Source organism: Phocoena phocoena, chromosome 16 (genome assembly GCF_963924675.1).
Source record: "Phocoena phocoena chromosome 16, mPhoPho1.1, whole genome shotgun sequence".
In the NCBI taxonomy this organism is placed as follows: Eukaryota; Metazoa; Chordata; class Mammalia; order Artiodactyla; family Phocoenidae; genus Phocoena; species Phocoena phocoena.
In genome coordinates this window covers 11,326,468-11,344,750 of record NC_089234.1, presented here as the reverse complement: position 1 = coordinate 11,344,750, position 18,283 = coordinate 11,326,468, and the positions used below count along the sequence as shown (strand labels likewise).

The 18,283-nt window shown below is 38.9% G+C and overlaps 1 protein-coding gene across 1 annotated transcript in view; it reads left to right on the top strand.

Annotated features, from left to right (window-relative positions):
* Positions 1–18,283, top strand: part of INPP5F (inositol polyphosphate-5-phosphatase F) — a 90,715-nt gene that overhangs the window by 17,159 nt on the left and 55,273 nt on the right. Inside the window, exon 2 of the mRNA XM_065894340.1 lies at positions 1,187–1,267. Coding sequence (XP_065750412.1) covers positions 1,187–1,267 — 81 coding nt within the window. The remainder of the gene's footprint in view (positions 1–1,186; positions 1,268–18,283) is intronic.

Below are 18,283 nucleotides of genomic sequence, written 5' to 3'. Positions count from 1 at the left end.
GATACAATAGTCAAAACTCTTCTGTAATTACCCACATGTGTTACAGATTGATTATACATTTCATTAAAATAGAATTAAATGGTAATAACTAAAATGTAATTTTAATTTTCTGCTAAGAGAAATGCTGTTTTCATTCTTGCTAATTTTTTCCTGCTATTGAACCACCACTAATGTTACCTTTATCTCCATGGATATAACAGCCATTTGTAGCCTGGGTTCCACAACAGAATTATGCCCTAATGTCCTCAGGCACCCTTTGTATGTAATGAATTAGCTTCTCTTCTGTGTGTCTAGAATGGTACAAACTATGTACCATCCTTGGGAGAATTGAGAAAACAGTCATCCAAATCATTGTCTTGCTCTGTGGTTCAGATGAGGAACCCTGATTGGATGCCTGGCACATATTAGGCACTCAGTATAAATGGAAGCAATTCCTATTGTTTTTTCCATAGAAGTCACATAAAAGAGCACTTGCTTTCTGGGTTTCTTTGCTTGGTGTTAGCTTCTTTGGGAAAGGGTATTTTCCAGAGTGTGATTCAGTAAGTGCACATCTCTGTGGTGGTTTCTCAGGCCTTGTCGTTGGATCTGGGACTGGCCATGGCGACAGCACCTTGGATAACTCCTCTTGTTTGCCCTCTTGTAGTGTACCAGCCTCCTTCCTCCACTGCAGGGCGCCAGAGTACTGCCTCGCATCTGAGTAGAGTTTTAGAATTTCAGTTATCTCCCCATAACTGTCCGTATATTAGAAGGCTTATTCAGGTTGGAATTAATACTTGTCCACAAAGTGCTTGATAGTAATGTATTCAGTTCTGGGTGTTGAAAACTGCTCTTTTGGAAAGCGGATCATTTTTTAATATACTGCTAAAGATACCGTTTTTTTTAAAATCGTCTTGTGACATTCCTGTGACATTTCTTTTTAAAAATTTAAAAATTTTTATACAATTTAAAAAGTTACTTTCCATTTACAGTTATTAGAAAATATTGGCTATATTCACCGTGTTGTAAAATACATCCTTGAGTCTATCTTACACCCAACAGTTTGTACCTCCCACTCCCTCACCCTTATATTGCCCCTCCTCCCTTCCCTCCCCTCACTGGTAACCACTAGTTTGTTCTCTATAAAGATACTGTTTTAATATGTTTTCTGATGAATATGTTTTCATGATTGCTTCTTATTTTATTTTAGCTACTGATCTACTTCTTGCCTGGAATCCCATTTGTCTGGGGTTGGTAGAAGGTGTTATTGGCAAAATTCAGCTTCACTCAGGTATGTTTCTGTAAACTCCTTAAACTTGTCAAATTTAATGTGGCATTCTATGATATTTTCTTCTTCGAGGATAAATGTAGATTCTGTAATGGCTTTGATTCCTTTACCTTAATTTTGGGTCTGCCCAAAGTGGGTATATTTCCGTATAAGTGAAACAAAAATACAAGCATACCTCATTTTATTGTCCTTTGCAGATACTGCGTTTTTTTACAAATTTAAGGTTTATGGCAACCTGGCGTCAAACAAATGTATTGGTGCCGTTTTTCCAGCAGCATTTGCTCACTTCATGTCTCTGTGTCACATTTAGGTAATTCTTGCAATATTTCAAACTTTATATTTGTTATGGTGATCTGTGATAAGTGATCTTTGTTACTACTACAACTCACTGAAGGCTCAGATGATGGTTAACAGTTTTTAGCAAGAAAGTATTTTGTTGTTTTCTGCTTGTTTGTTTGTTTTGGCTGTGCCATGCGGCATGTGGTACCTTAGTTCCCCCACCAGGGATCAAACCTGCGCCCCCTGCAGTGGAAGTGTAGAGTCTTAACCACTGGACTGCCAGGGAAGTCTCAATAAAGTTTTTTTTTTTAATTGAAGTATAGTTGATTTACAGTGTTGTGTTACTTTCTGGTGTACAGCAAAGTGATTCAGTTATACATACATGTATGTATTTATTCTTTTTCATATTTTCCATTGTGGTTTATTACAGGATATTGAATATAGTTCTCTGTGCTATACAGTAGGACCTTGTTGATTATCTGTTTTATATACAGTAGTTTGTATCTGCTAATCCCAAACTCCTAATTTATCCCTCCCCTCCCCTCTTTCCCTTTGGTAACCACAAGTTTGTTTTCTATGTCTGTGAGTCTTTTTTTGTTTCATAAATAAGTTCTTTTTTTTTTTTCGGCCACGCCACGCAACTTGCAGGATCTTAGTTCTCTGACCAGGGATTGAACCTGGGCCCTGGCAGTGAAAGCGCCGAGTCCTAACCACGGGACCGCCAGGGAATTCCCTTGTGTCATATTTTAGATTCCACATATAAGTGATATCATATGGTATTTGTCTTTCTCTTTCTGACTTACTTCACTTAGTATGATAATCTCTAGGTCTGTCCATGTTGCTGCAGATGGCATTATTTCATTCTTTTTTTTACGGCTGAGTAATATTCCATTGTATTGATGTTTTTTTTAAAAAATATATATATATATATAAAGTCATATATGTATATATATATCACATCTTCTTTATCCATTCATCTGTTCATGGACATTTAGGTTGTTTCCATGTCTTGGTTATTGTAAATAGTGCTGCTATGAACATTGGGGTGCATGTATCTTTTCGAATTATAGTTTTCTCCAAATATACGCCCAGGAGTGGGATTTCTGGATCCTGTGGCAACTCTATTTTTAGTTTTTTCAGGGAACCTCCATACTGTTTTCCATAGTGGCTGCACCAATTTACATTCCCACCAACAGCATAGGAGGGTTCCCTTTTTTCCACACCCTCTCCAACATTTGTTATTTGTAGACTTTTTAATGATGGCCATTCTGACCAGTGTGAGGTGGTACCTCATTGTAGTTTTGATTTTCATTTCTCTAATAATTAGCGATGATGAGCATCTTTTCATGTATCTGTTGGCCGTCTGTTTGTCTTCTTTGGAGAAATGTCTACTTAGGCCTTTTGCCCATTTTTTGATTGGGTTGTTTGTTCTTTTGTCATTGAGTTGTATGAGCTATTTGTATATTTTGGAAATTAAGCGCTTGTCAGTCACATGGTTTGCAAAGATTTTCTCCTAGTCTGTAGATTGTCTGTTTGTTTGTTTATGGTTTCCTTTGCTGTGCAAAAGCTTATAGGTTTGGATTAGGTCCCATTTGTTTCTTTTTGCTTTTATTTCTATTGCCTTGGGAGACTGACCTAAGAAAACATTGGTACTATTTATTTCAGAATGTTTTGCATGTGTTCTCTTCTAGGAGTTTTATGGTGTTATGTCTTATATTTAAGTCTTTAAGCCATTTTGAGTTTATTTTTGTGCATGGTGTGAGGGAGTGTTCTAACTTCATTGATTTATGTGGGCTGTTCAGCTTTCCCGACACCACTTGCTGAAGAGACTGTCTTTTCTCCGCTGTATATTCAGCAAGAAAGGTTTTGTTTTGTTTTGTTTTGTTTTGTTTTTTGCGGTACGCGGGCCTCTCACTGTTGTGGCCTCTCCCATTGCGGAGCACAGGCTCGGGATGCGCAGGCTCAGCAGCCATGGCTCACGGGCCCAGCCGCTCGGCGTCATGTGGGATCTTCCCGGACCGGGGCACGAACCCGTGTCCCCTGCATCGGCAGGCGGACTCTCAACCACTGCGCCACCAGGGAAGCCCAGAAAGTATTTTTAATTAAGGTATGTACATATTTTAGACATAATGCCAGTCCACTTAATAGACTACAGTTTAGTGTAAACAGCTGTACACTGGGAGACCAAAAAATTTTGTGTGACTCATTTTATTTGTTTTATTGCAGTGGTCTGGAACTGAATCCACAGTATCTCCAAGGGATGCCCCAAAAGCTTTAGAGAAAGGGGGGGCATAATATTAAAATCCTTTCTTCCTCTTAAAAAAAAAACCCCCACAAGCTATTAAATGCCTGTTTTTAGGAATTGTGTCAGGAACTGTGCTAGTCAGTGGAATACAATAATGAGCAATAACTGACCTGTTCCCACCATGAGCGGAGCTTATGGTTTAAGAGGGAAGTTAGACATTAGTGAGTAATCGTTGAAATAAATGTATAATTATTTGTGAATTGTGTTAGGTGCTCTGACAGAAAGATACACCAACCACACTGATTTTGAGGGAGAGGACAGTAAGAACAAGGCTGGAGAGGTAGGCAGGTGTCAGACCGGGACTGGTTGGCTTTGGGTTAGCTGTCCATTCCTAATATAATCAGCTCTGGCCAGGGAGGAGTATGGGTCTGTTAGTACACAGTGCAGTCCTTTCCGGGAGCTGTATCCAGGGCAGGCAAATTCATGGAAGGTCTAGATCATTCACTAAGCCCTCCCTTTGAAGGACAGGCACCTGTGCTGAGTTCAGAGGGAATTTTGTTTGTAAGAAGGTAGGTGTTACGTAGGCGGGTCCCAAAAAGTCATGAAAAGGACTGAATGAGATATTTTAAGCACTAAATTTAAATATCTGTTTTTCCTTTGGTAGCAATTTTAATGTGAGCTAAGAGCTATAGGAAGCTTTGCTGTTATTGCTGTGTTATTGGGAGTGTAGCTACCTCTGTAGTGTGCTTTTAAAAATGCTTTAAAAATAAAATTACTGAGCGTTTGGAAGCTAGGTTAATTTCTGGATGATATAAAGCACAAATTGCTGGAGACAGTCTAATTTTCTTTTGCTGATTCTTGTGGTTATTTTCTGAAATGTGTCATCTATTTTATAGACACGAAAAGCTATTTACCACGGATATGCAGTATAGCTTGCTGAAAAACAAACACGCATTTATCTACCACCTAGATTAAGGAATGAAACGTGCCGAATGTCTTTGGAGCCCTCACTGCCTTTCTCCAAGTGTATCCTCTCCTGCCTCCTTCCCTTCAAGAGAGTCTGTGGTTTTGAATATCGTACTTATTCGTCCCTTGATTTTCATTATTGCTGTTGTTACACATATATCCCTCGACAATGTGTTGCTGAGCCTTGTGTTTGGGGAATTTTATATAAATGGTATTAAGCTGTTTGTGTTCTTCCACTTCTCCTCTCCACTCCCACAACTTGATGCTTTGTGATTTATCCACGTTGATATAGGAAACTTTAGTTCCTTATTTTCACTATTGCACGAATATATCATAATTTGTCCTTTTTTCTGTCATTGGGTAATTTTTGTCATTGTTGTTTTTTTGCCATTAGAAATAATACCACTGTGAGCATTATTGTATGTTCTGTCTTTGGTAGTTTTAAAATTCTTTCAATACAAAGGAGAAAAGCATTAGACATTGTGTAACATGCTAAGTATTTTAGTCACACTCTCCTACCTGTCCACATTTACATACGTATATCTTTAATTCATTTATATGCTGACAGGATAATTTCACAGTTGAATGTTCTGAGCTAAAATTCATTTTCTATTGTTTAAGTGAAGCTTATGAAACTTTGGAGTTATTTTTCTCCAATTTCAGTTACATTTTGCAACAGTGAATAAATCACTGACATGAGTCAAGAGACCTGAATTCAGGCTGTATTTATTAGCTTTTAGATAATAGGAGAAGTTACATAACATCTGTTTCATCTGTTGCTGTGTAACAAGCTGTCCCAAAAGTTAACGCCTTAAAACAACAGCGTATAATAGCTCACGATTCTATGGGTCAGCCACGCGGCTCTTCTGCCCTTTTCTTCTGTTGGCTGGGGTCATCCATGTGGCAACATTCAGCTGGGGGTTTGCCTGGGGGCATCTCAGTTTTCCTTCATGTGGCATCTCTGTCCACGTGTCTCATCTCACAAGGCCTCTCCTTGGGGCCTGTCTCTCTCCTGGATACCTTAGCATCCTTTCAGGGTGCTAAGACAACAAGTTCCAATGTATAAGGGCTTATCAAGCCTCTGCTTGTGTCACTGAGCTTGCTAATATCCCATTGGTCTAAGGAGGTCACACATCCAAACGTAGAACTAACGTGGGAAGGGGCTTCACAAGGGTTTCCATCCCAGGAGGCTGGTTCGTTGGGGGCCACAATGCCCCAGAGCCTCTACTTTATAAACTGTAAAACAAGAGTAAAACTAACTGCCCACTTTTTTTCCTTAGGGTATTGTGAATCTCAAGTAAGATAATATACCTAAAGGTGCTTAGTAAATTATCACTATTTCATCAATTCTTTGGTTGCAAATACAAACCTATCAGTTTATGCAAACAAATTTTTATTAGGAATTCAAGGGAACAAAACCAAGAAATGGATTTGTTCAGGATCTGAGATTACTTTTGCGGCAGGTGGTATCTGACCACCACTTCCCCCCGTACAGCTCCTACAGTCTTCTCTTCTTTTGGCTGTCTCTGTTTCTGTGTTACATGGGACAGAATTTATGCATTTATGTGGTACTCAAACCAACCTCAGCCCTCAAGCCAACCAACATCTGATGTTCCCTACAACCCCTGGAGACTGACTAGCTATCTAGTTCAGACCCCTAGGGAAGAGACTTTTTGGCTTACCTTGAGCCAGGGACCTTCCCTGGTCACAAAGTTCAAACATGCCCACTGCTCTAAGCTGGATGGGCAAGCAGCGCAGGAGGGTTTGTCCTTGGCAGACAACCCAAGGTCATTTCCTACAAGCAATGTACAAATATGTTACTGGCTGATGAGTTTGATGCAGTCAAAGTATGGTCATTAGGAGGTAGCGGAGGTGTGGGCGTTTCCTATGGTCAGCCCCTGTTTACATGCACTTTCTCTCCTTGCACCACGTGCCTTTCTTTGGACCAAAAACAAGAAGTTGGTAGGCAGTGTAGATATCTGTTATATAGGATATTTTGGAAGAGGGAAAGGTGGGGAATAGAGTGAACTAGAGAAAAAAATACTAAAAAGAAGTAAAGAAGGGCAGGGAAGGTGTCTCAGTTTTTCACTCTCCTAACCTGTCCCTTTTTTTTTTCTTCCTCCTGCCCCATCACTTCTAAAGTTTGGCTGTTAAGAAAGGGTGTGGGGAGGAAGCAAAGGAAAGTTTTTTCTGGGCCCCCTGCTGTTCTTCTTCCCCTCACCCACAAGAGAACTGCAGCCGCACCCTGTGTATCACTCCACCCCCAGCTCCCACCCCCTGAGCATCCATCTTACTCTTGTCACCTTCTCTTTCTTCATCCTCTGTCCTGGGCGTGCCTCGTCTCCTTCCCTCCCTGTGTCCCATTAAAGCTCTTGCTCTGATCACACTACCACCTTGGCCGATGGGCAGTGTGTTCCTGGTATGTATTATAACCGAGAAAATCACTCCATGTGCGTTTTCCTACGGGGGCATCTTACCTTCTGGGGGTAGAAGATGAGGGGAATAAAATGTCTGTACTTAAACTTTTTCTCACTGCTGTTTCCCTCCTACTTAGTCTCTACATATTAATGCACGAATTTTCTTGCCTAGTGAGATGGGAACATAAGTTTACTTGAATAGTTGTCATTGACAGTCTAAAAACGGCGTGGGTGAGCCATGGCTGTCATCAAGCTCATGGGGTGCAAGCAGTCGTGACTTAGGAACCGTTAGTAGTTGGCTAGGGCTGCTGCAGCAAAGTTCCACAGACTGGGGGGCTTAAATAGAAATTTATTTTCTTGCAGTTCTGGAGGCTTGAAGTCTAAGATCAAGGTTTCATCAGGGTTGATTTCTTCTGAGATCTCTTTCGTTGGCTTGTAGATGGCTGTCTTCTCCTTGTGTCTTCACATCATCTTCACATTGTCTTCTCTCTGTGTAGTGTCTGTCTTCAAATTTCCTCTTATAAGGACACCAGTCATATTGGATTAGAGCCCTCCCTAATGACCTCATTTAACTTACTTACACCTTTAAAGATCCCACTTTTTAGAATAGGGCCACATTCTTAGGCACTGGGGGTTAGGATTCAAACATATGAATTTTAAGGGAACATAATTCAGCCCTTAACAGGAACCTAACATCCACTGGAAAACTCACTGCAAAAGCATGTCAAGGAGAATTCCCCCCATTGCTTCTGACCCTTTGTTTTACAGTGGAATAGGCCATTCCCCAAATGTCACTGAGTAGGCACTGGCCCCAGCAGTGGACTAACCGTAAGATCACACAGTTGCCTTGGATCAGGTTACTTCATCCAAGCCTCAGTTGCCAACTATAAGACAAAGATGATGACACCTCCTAGATATGTTTATTGTAAGATTTAATAAAACTCACATGAAGTGCTTAGCATAGCTCCTGTTAATAGTAGGCATTCAATAGATGCTGGCTATTACTATTTTTTCCTTAGTTTTAAAGGTAACTTAGAGGTGTCATGTATATCACTAGAGAACCACTTAAGTTCTAGCTATACAATTTTGAACAAATTTTAAACTTAGACTTTTTTTTCCAATAATATTAATGTTTACTGAAACTAATGATACTAACATGTCACTAAAAGGTGACATGGTGGGGATTATAAAAAGTAATGTTTTTAGAAGTGAAATATTAGTAGCATTAGTGAAGGTTATATTTTATAATCCATCTGCCCCTTTAGAAAAATGTGTGTTGGAAGAATTTAAAAGTATTATTTGGTTGTGGTATCCTTTGCTGATAATTGCCCTTCCTTTTAGCAAGCTGTGTCCCCAAAATTGTTCTATTAACCCTGATGCCTAGAAAACAACAGTTTAGAACCATTAGCCTTTCTTCAGTTTGGAAGGTGTCTTCCCCAGACATTTGCAGGCAGGTGGACTTTCAGCCAGGGTCTAATGCAGCCTATTTTTGACAACCTGAAGGTGTCTGACTTTGGTTTGATCACTTGGGATTTATTAAGATGAGGAACAGAAAGTAGAAGGGACATGTAATGTGCTAAATAGATGAAGGAAAAGCAAAGCTTCATGAAAAATCATTGTCTTCTGTTCCTTGTAGTGTCCAGGGGGGAGTAAGGATGATAGTCAAATTCTTACCACAGTTGTCATTACACATTAATTTTTTGTTTTCTTCTTTTTCGTTTGTCCTCTTCCACCCAACCTCCTTCCCCAGGGTATAAGCTCCAAGACAGGGGCTATGTGTGTTTTGCTCACTGCTGTGTCCCCCTGTGCAGTGGCTATTCAAAAATATTCAACAAATAGTTATTTAATAAATATTTACGAGTGCCTATTATGTGCTGGGGGCTGCAGGATGAACAAAATTCAAAGCTTCCAGGAGCATAGAATCGAAGCCAAGAGATAGACATTAATTACCCCATCAGAATTTTATCATTAAACATAAGCTTCTGAAGAAGAAAAATGTTGGATGTTGTGAAGCACATAGCAGAGGGGCCTGACTGGTGGTAGCGGGGGCTCCTGGATGGAAGGCATCCCTGAGGAAGTGATGTCTGAGTTGAGGACTGAAATGTGTTTTCTCAATCACGGGAGTCTTTTTGCACAGCTGCTAACTCTGCCAACGACTGCTCTCCTCTCATTCCCCACCCCTCACCTTGGCCCTGTCCAGATTATCATACTAATATTTCAGGCCTCAACCCAAACACCACTTCCTTAGGGATGCCTTCCATCCAGGAGATAGCTGTATCATCACAGAGCCAGGAAGAGATTGCTCGAGGCTGGAGGCTTTAAATGGATTACAAAAACTCTTTAAATTAAAATCTCCAGTAGTCCCCCCCTTATCCGTGGTTTCCCTTTCCAAAGTTTCAGTTACCTGCGGTCAGCCATGGTCCGAAAATATTAAATGGAAAATTCCAAACAATTCATAAGTTTGAAATTGCACGCCATCCCGAGCGGTGTGATGAAATCTCACCGTTCTGCTTCCTCCTGCCTGCGATGTGAATCATCCCTTTGTCCAGCTTATCCACACTGTATGCTCTCAGCCCATTAGTCACTTAGTAAGTTTTCAGTTATCAGATCGACTGTCCAGGTATCACAGTACTGTGTTCAAGTGATGCTTATTTTACTTAGTAATGATCCCAGTGTTCAAGAAAGAATGTATATAGAGGGCTCGGTTCTATCTGTGGTTTCAGGCATCCACTTGGGGTCCTGGAACGTATCCCCGGGGGATACGTGTTTTGAAGACTGAGAAGAGGATAAGCTCGTTAGGGTAAGAAATACCTGAATATAAAATGCAAAAGTATTTTTCCTACGATATATTCAGAAATAGTTTGAAGAAAGGATTGTCAGGAATCCTGATTAATTTAGCAATAGAGGCTCTTAGGTTAGTAGTAATTAAGTGAATTACTACTCCTAGTATTGAGCAGCTACAGACACAGTTCACTCAAGTCGCTCCCATTCATTCAAATAGTACACACCATCTGCTGTTTCTTCACTTTTAAAGTGGTGAGGATATCTCGATCATTAAAATGCTAAAGTGTATTATGCGTATGATTTAAAAAGTTTGATTTTAGTCCGTGGCTGTCAATGGAGACCTTGCTATGACACTCAACGGCATGAAATATTTTTATACTTTAGTGATGAATGAATGGAGTGTCACCAGCATTGCCTTAGTAGTTTCCTAAAAAGCCATTAGAAAACCCCACTGCTCAAGGGCACTGGAGAAAAAGGAAGAGAAGCCTGACAGGGTCCCTGCAGAGCTCTCAGCCTCTGCTGGAGGCCTGCTTCTCAGGCACGGTCTTTAGATAGTGCTTTGTTTAAATACGAGTTCAATTGTCTGCGTACAGTTGCCCTTGAGAGAAGTGGATTGTTTTATTGTCTACTGACAACTCATATAATAAAAACATGTAAGGATTGCGATGATGGTTGTACAACTCTAAATTCTTCAGAATCATTGACTTGTTTTACTTAAAATGAGTGAATTTTATGGTATATGAATTATATCTCAATAAAGCCATTGAAAATATTTAAGTCAGAGAATAGTTTTTGTTGTATCCTGTTGTCATTACTTCTGATTTTAACTTAATTTAAAAATTAAGTAATCTACCTTTTGGTAACAAAGGTGACTTTTTTTTATGTAGTAAAGTTGATTTGAAGGAAGTATTTTAAAGAAACAGTGTTATTCGGGACTTCCCTGGTGGCGCAGTGGTTAAGAATCCACCTGCCAATGCAGGGGACACAGGCTCAATCCCTGGTCAGGGAAGATCCCACATGCCGCAGAGCAACTAAGCCCATGTGCCACAACTACTGAGCCTGCACTCTAGAGCCCGTGAGCCACAACTACTGAAGCCCACGTGCCACAACTACTGAAGCCCACACGCCTAGAGCCTGTGCTCTGCAACAAGAGAAGCCACCACAATGAGAAGTCCGCGCACCGCATTGAAGAGTAGCCCCCACTCGCCGCAACTAGAGAAAGCCCGCGGGCAGCAACGAAGACCCAACTCAGCCAAAAAAAAAAAAAAAAGAAACAGTATTATTCGTAACATAACATTTCTACCAAATAGTCTAAAATGTAATTTAAAAACAGTCATTTTATATTCACTTTTTCATTCATGAGGGTCTCAGAACTACTTATTTTGGAGGTAAGATTTACATTGGTGACTAGGTTCCTGGTTAATCCTTAAAAGATTCTTTAATTGTAGTTTAGCTGACCTATTCTGTTAATAGCTTTGGGTCTTGGAAGCAGGCAGCTAAGTGGTACAATTGGTTCCTTTCTTTGGCATCTTCTTGTCTCTGGTTTTTGCTTCCCTCTTCCTTTTACTCTCTTCCCAGGTACCTCGGTGCTGAATGACCCTTCCCTCCTCTCTTTGCTCCCCTCAGCCTGCTCCATTACTTTATGCTTCAGAATTTTCCATCACCTCCCTTGTCCCTGATCTGAGCTCCAATCTCCTTGGTGCAGATGCTTCCACCTCCCCGGCAGGAGCAGTACTTGAACTGGACACATGAAGGTGCCCCATAGTTCTGAGCTCTCCCAAGGGTCATCAGATAAGCATGCTGCTTAGTTCTGAGCGTACCTCTAACTGGCAGAGTTTTATATCCTCAGGCAGGGAGAAACTCTAGAGGCAAGCCAACTTGCCTCTTCTGTTTCACGATCGTTCCATTTTCTAGTTATAAATGAATTTGTTCTTAAACTCTAGTTGTTTCCCTCAGTGATCCCTATGGCAGTGATATTAAAAGTTTTTCTTACTCCATAAAGAGAAGAGGCTTGTTAAGGTAAGATTGACTGACTGACTGTATGGGCCAGCTATAAACGTGCTTCCTATATTTATTTCCTCCTTTATATTCTTATTGAACATTTTGAAGTGATTACAATCAAATTATTATCAGGTCTAATTGTGTTTAAGAAAGAAGATTCTTGGTTCTTGGCTATCAGGTTTTTTACAGCCGGTAGGCTTGGGTCCCTTCATGCACAGGGGCCAATCACCTCCAACCTTGAAGCATACTTATGTCACCCCCCAAAGCAGTAATTTATCTTCATGATGATAAACCTTCATCATAAATAAAAATCCCAATTATATTTAGTATGCCTGGGTTTAATAGGTAGGAAAGTATGTAATATATTAACATTTTAAATAAACGTGTAAGAAAACATCTTAGCACTTTAGGAAGATAAAGATATAGTTATCTGGAAAATGTACTTTTTATTTTTATAATGTTGACTTTTTAAATTTTTATTTTATTTTATTTATTTTTGGCTGCGTTCGGTCTTCATTGCTGTGCACGGGCTTTCTCTAGTTGCAGGGAGCGGGGGCTACTCTTCGTTGTGGTGCGCGGGCTTCTCATTGCGGTGGCTTCTCTTGTTGCAGAGCACGGGCTCTAGGCGCGCGGGCTTCAGTAGTTGTGGCTGGCAGGCTCTAGAGCACAGGCTCAGTAGTTGTGGCACACGGGCTTAGTTGTTCCGCGGCATGTGGGATCTTCCCTGACCAGGGCTCGAACCCGTGTCCCCTGCATTGGCAGGCAGATTCTTAACCACTGTGCCACCAGGGAAGTCCCCACTTTTTATTTTTTGTTTGGCCGCACCATGCAGCTTGTGGGATCTCAGTTCCCCAACCAGGGATTGAACTCGTGCCCTCAGCAGTGAAAGCATGGTGTCCTAACCAGGACTGCCAGGGAACTCCCTAGAAAATGTACTTTTATATAGAAACTTATTTTGCCCATGGATACTCTGTAAGTTAGACTTTTATAGTTTTCTAGGACTATTATAAATAGAAAAGACTTTATATTTTTATGGCGTATAATAGATTATTTCATTTTATGGCAGGTCATTATTAAGGATTTTATTATTAGGATGAATTTAAATTCATAGGTTAAGCTGAAGATGCTTCTGATTCCACCATTTGGTACCTTTGAAATGGAGCCTAGTAAGTGTACCTCTTGCCCTAGATGCTGTTCTTATGAATCATTGTCAGTTTTCTATATACCCAGACTTAGGAAACTTTAGTAGGCAACAGAACGACCCATCAAGAAACACTGAGTAGTTACTATGCTTGGAAAATGAACAAATTAATAATTGGCTCTTTGGTCACTGAGAGTATTAGAAGCCCAATATGATGTACTTTGAAAAAAATAGCTCTGGTGTGCTGGTACTGTTACTTGTATTTCTACTTACCTGATGTGTAATGGTGTACGTTGCTCCCTGAAATATATTCAAAGATGTATAGTGCTCTATTTCCATTAGGAAAAGAAAGCATTTTTCTTAATGTAGTTTTAAAAAATAGAAATAACCTTAAATATAAAGCAAAAAATTATATTAAACATACCATGAATCCATATCTTTTAGTAGAAATTTAAATTCGTGCATAAGTTTGCATAAAACCTATAGACTTATGCTCATATTCATTTAAAAGTACTAAATGGCCAATTAATAGCTTATGCAATAGGTATCAATGAAGTAGGTTTTATGCACACATTGGACTGAATTTAAATTCCTACCAAAGATTTGTTTTTTAAAAAAAAGAAAAGCAGGATCCTTCAAACTGGAACATAATTTATCTTGAGATAAGCCGTTAAGACATTACCCAATTATTAGAGTCTCTTAAAATGCATAGTGTGTTAATATATTATATAACGGATCATTTAACGATACTTCATACATTTTAAAAAATGAGATCAAGAGAAACTAGACAGATTGTTTCTGACAGCAAGAGACTAGCAGTACTTGAAGAGATAATAGCCAAGAATTTTCGAAAACTAACTATAAATACAAGTCACAATGTCAAGAAATACTTTGTACTGCAAAGGAAAAAATACAAAGAAAACCACGCTTAGGCACCTTGTAGTAAAACTGATGAAAACTAAAGGCAAAGAAAACATCCTAAAGCAGCCAGAGAAAAACCACACATTAAATTTAAGGGCATTCAATCAGCCTTGATAGGAACAATGGAAGCTGGAAGACAGTGGAATGCTGTCTTCAAAGTGCCTGTCTAGAATTTTATACCTTCAAAAATTAAGGAAAAAAAGACATTTTGAGCCAAACAGAGAATTTGTCATCAGCAGTATCTGCACTAAAAGAAATACTAAGAATTCTTCAGGTAAAAGGAACATGATTCCAGATGGGAGTGTGGAGTTGTAGGAAGGAGTGAAGTTCAGTGGAAAGAGTAAATGTGTTGGTAAATTTAAATAAAGTTGGCTTTATATGAGGTTTAAAATTAACGCAGAATGAAAACACACAACAATAATAGTAACAATAGTGAGTTAGAAAGGGCTGGTGTTCTAAGGTCCTTTCACTGTCCAGGAACTGTCAAAAATACTAATTTACATTAGGCTTTTGTAAGTTAGGGCTTGTATTATCAGACCCTACAATATAACCACTAATAGCATAATAAAAGATTGTAAAAACCTAATAAAGGGGGAAATGGAATAATAATAATTTTAACACTTAATAATCCAAAAGAAGGCAAGAAAAGAAAGCATGTAGAACAGGTGGGACAAATGGTAAGACGGTAGAATGATTCTTAAGTTTATCAACAATTACATTACATACAAATGGACTTAGTACTCAGTTAAAAAACAAAGCTTTTCATAATGGAAAAGCAATAAAATTCATCTACAAGCTGCTTTTAAGACAAATATCTTAGTTATATGTATATGTATATAGAATGGTCCAAAGTAAAAGGATAGAAAAAAAAGAGAAACCAAGCAAATGCTAACCTACTGAAAAATAATGTGTCTATCCCAATATCAAAACAGACTTTAAGGCAAGAAGCATAAAGAAGATATACATTTCAAAAATAGCAAAAGTTCAAGTCACCAGAAAGATATAGCAATTTTAAATTTGTACACACCTAAGGCTTAAAATATAAAAAGAGCAATGAGTCATTTGCCTTAAATTTATTAGACTGTCAACTTGAAATGGCAGAGAAACATATGAGTATTCTTATTATCAGCTTGACACAGAAGAAAGGAAAGGTGAGCCAACTATAATCCCCCTTCCTAATTCTCTTTTTTCCTTCTTAAAGACACATCTCCATTCTCTGATTCATCTGGTGCAAATGCAGACTCCGAGCATTTATTAGAGGCATAATCTACAGACGCTCTTCAAGAATTTAAATATTTGTTATTTGAATATTATGTTACAACTTCAGAGTATGTAGTAACCACCTGGGTTAGTATTTATTGGCATGCGGGTATAATTATAAATTCTATTGTGCTGATTTCGAGTGTTAAGGCAGCAGGGTTCTCTCTGCTTTGTCATTTCCCAGCTTCTCCTGTTGGACACTCCAGGTGACGTGGACCTAGGAGAGGTGAAGGAAGTGCTTTGTCCTCAGGAATATAGTCTGCAGGATTGGGGCAAGCTAAAGGAGGAAAACATATGAGAGTCATTATCAGATCCACCTTCTTTTTTATTTTTGCCTTTGGTTGTAACGTGAATGTTTATAGAGAGACACAGAGAAACTGGAAAGTGTCCAAAAGAGCAGTGAAAACAGAACCTTTGTATGCTACAAAAGTAAATAAATAAGTTTTTTTTTCTCTAAAAGAATTAAGTCTTAAAAAAAAAATCCCATTGAACCAGTTCAAATCAGAACCAGTCTTTGGAAAAGGTGAGCCAGAAGAAAAATATCAGAAAAGCAAAATCATTTTCACACAAATACTTCATTCACTTCAAGTGTCTGGCCCACAGAATATGTACTGCCTATGTATTTCTATCACTAGGGGCTCTTTTAGTTGAATCTCACTTAACCTGTTTGCCAGATTAACCAACATGCCTTACTGCCTCTGCAGAGTCTGTTGGTAGATGCATTGGATGCTCTGAAGGCCGGGGGAGACTGGGTAGGAAGCCCTCTCTCTTCTGGTGGATCGTGTTTATTTCCAATCCTGTTCATACTTGTTTTACTCGATATTGTAATTACATAATTAAATAAGCCCATCAACTATGCGTATTGATACAAAAAGAAAGACTTCCTGTTTCTATGAAGGCTAAATTGAATGCTTTGGAAAGACTAGATAAAGCTGTGTTGCATCAAAAGAAAAAAAAAAGGTAAATTACACCACCAAATACTTATTAGGGACTCATTCTCAAAGAATGTGGGAATTTAGTTCCCCAACCAGGGATCATCGAACCAGTGCCCCATGTAATGGAAGCGCAGAGTCCTAACTACTGGACCACCAGGAAATTCCCTAAATTATGTATGTTTAAAAGGTCATTGTTAAACTCTCAAGTAAGATTAAAAGGACTAATGCCAACAATGGTAACCAATTGCTCTCCTAGTCTCTGCTAGTCTCCTTATATGAGAGAACTCACAAGGTGGGGTTTGGATTAGATTTAAAGAATTGCCATGGAGTGGGGAACAATGGTCAAAGGGAACATTAATTGTATATGTAATGTTTACATTTTTAAACAAATGGAATGTATTCCTTTATTTCCTATTGAATTAACATTAATAAAAATGAAAAGGATTGCTAGACGTTCATTATTGGATCAAATGCTTATCTTTTCTATATGTCAGTAGGATGGATAGTCATGTTGAGAAATATGTAAGATGCAGTACTTCCTAGAGGTGAGGTCATGAGTAGGGAGAAAAGATTTTCATCCAATTTTAGGAAAAAAAAATTTTAAATGAAAATCTTTATCCTGCCATTACTTATCCTCTTTTAACTGAGTCAGTTATTGTATAGGGCAAGCAATTGAATCTTTTCCACGACTATTGTTTTAGTTTGCCCTAACTGGGCATGCTTTTCAAGATAATCACTTCCTAATCAGTTTTCTTATCTTGCTGGGGAAGTCAGATTTTCCTGTCTGTCTTTTCCTGAAGGAGTCAGGGTTACAAAATTGACCTTTTTTCCCATTGTAAAATGTTTAAAAAGTTGAAAAAATATCTTTATGCTGAAAGACCTTGCTAGACTAAATTACCTTTGACACATGGTTGTACCGCATATCCAGGTTTCAGTGTGGCAGCTTTAATTGAGCCAAGTTTCTTCTGCTGGTGGGTGATATAAATTAATGCAGTAACCTGCATTTGTGCTTTTAAAAACTTTATTACAAAACTATACCTGACTGGATACTGGGATTGCTAAACAGTAGTGATGCTATATATCAATACTTTTACCTTTTTCTTGGCTTAAAGCACAAACTAGAGAAAATATATTTGGATCATTTAACCCTGTAACTAACATGCTCATTCTTGCCGAACTTCCAGGCTTCTATGTGTTTATTATTGTGTTTTGTTTCACCTAAGGCAAAATAATTACAGGAATACATATTGCTATTTCTCATGAGGTTTTTTGTTTGTTTTGTTTTGTTTTCTAGGGGCAGCCTAGAAATATCTTAGTGTCCAATTCAAATTTTTCATTTTCTTTCCATTATGATTTTAATGTTCCTTTGAACACTGTTTCAAATACCTGTGTCTCTGTGTTTGACAGGAAATACACTTTTTAGTTTTTTTCATTTTAATTAATTAATTAATTTATTTATTTATTTATGGCTGCGTTGGGTCCTCATTGCTGAGTGCAGGCTTTCTCTAGTTGCGGTGAGCGGGGGCTACTCTTCCTTGTGGTGCACGGGCTTCTCATTGCGGTGGCTTCTCTTGTTGCGAAGCACGGGTTCTAGGTGCGTGGGCTTCAGTAGTTGTGGCACGCAGGCTCAGTAGTTGTGGCTCACGGGCTCTAGAGTGCAGGCTCAATAGTTGTGGCGCATGGGCTCAGTTGCTCCATGGCATGTGAGAATCTTCTCGGACCAGGGCTCGAACCCATGTCCCCTGCATTGGCAGGCGTATTCTTAATCACTGCGCCACCAGGGAAGCCCACTTTTTAGTTTTTTACTCTCTGCTCTGGTAGATAAGACTCCTAACAAGTTCTTTTGTTCTTTAGAAGGAGTTTTTTTAAAAAAATGATTGAGACGTAGTTCACACACCATAAAATTCACTCTTAAATTACAATTCAGTGGTGTTTAGTATCATCATAAGGTTGTACAACCATCACCACTATCTAATTCCAGGACATTTTCATCATCCCACCTTACTTAGATTATAACTAGTAAATATTAATTTCCTTATCTATCTTACTCTTAGTTTTTTTGTTTTGATC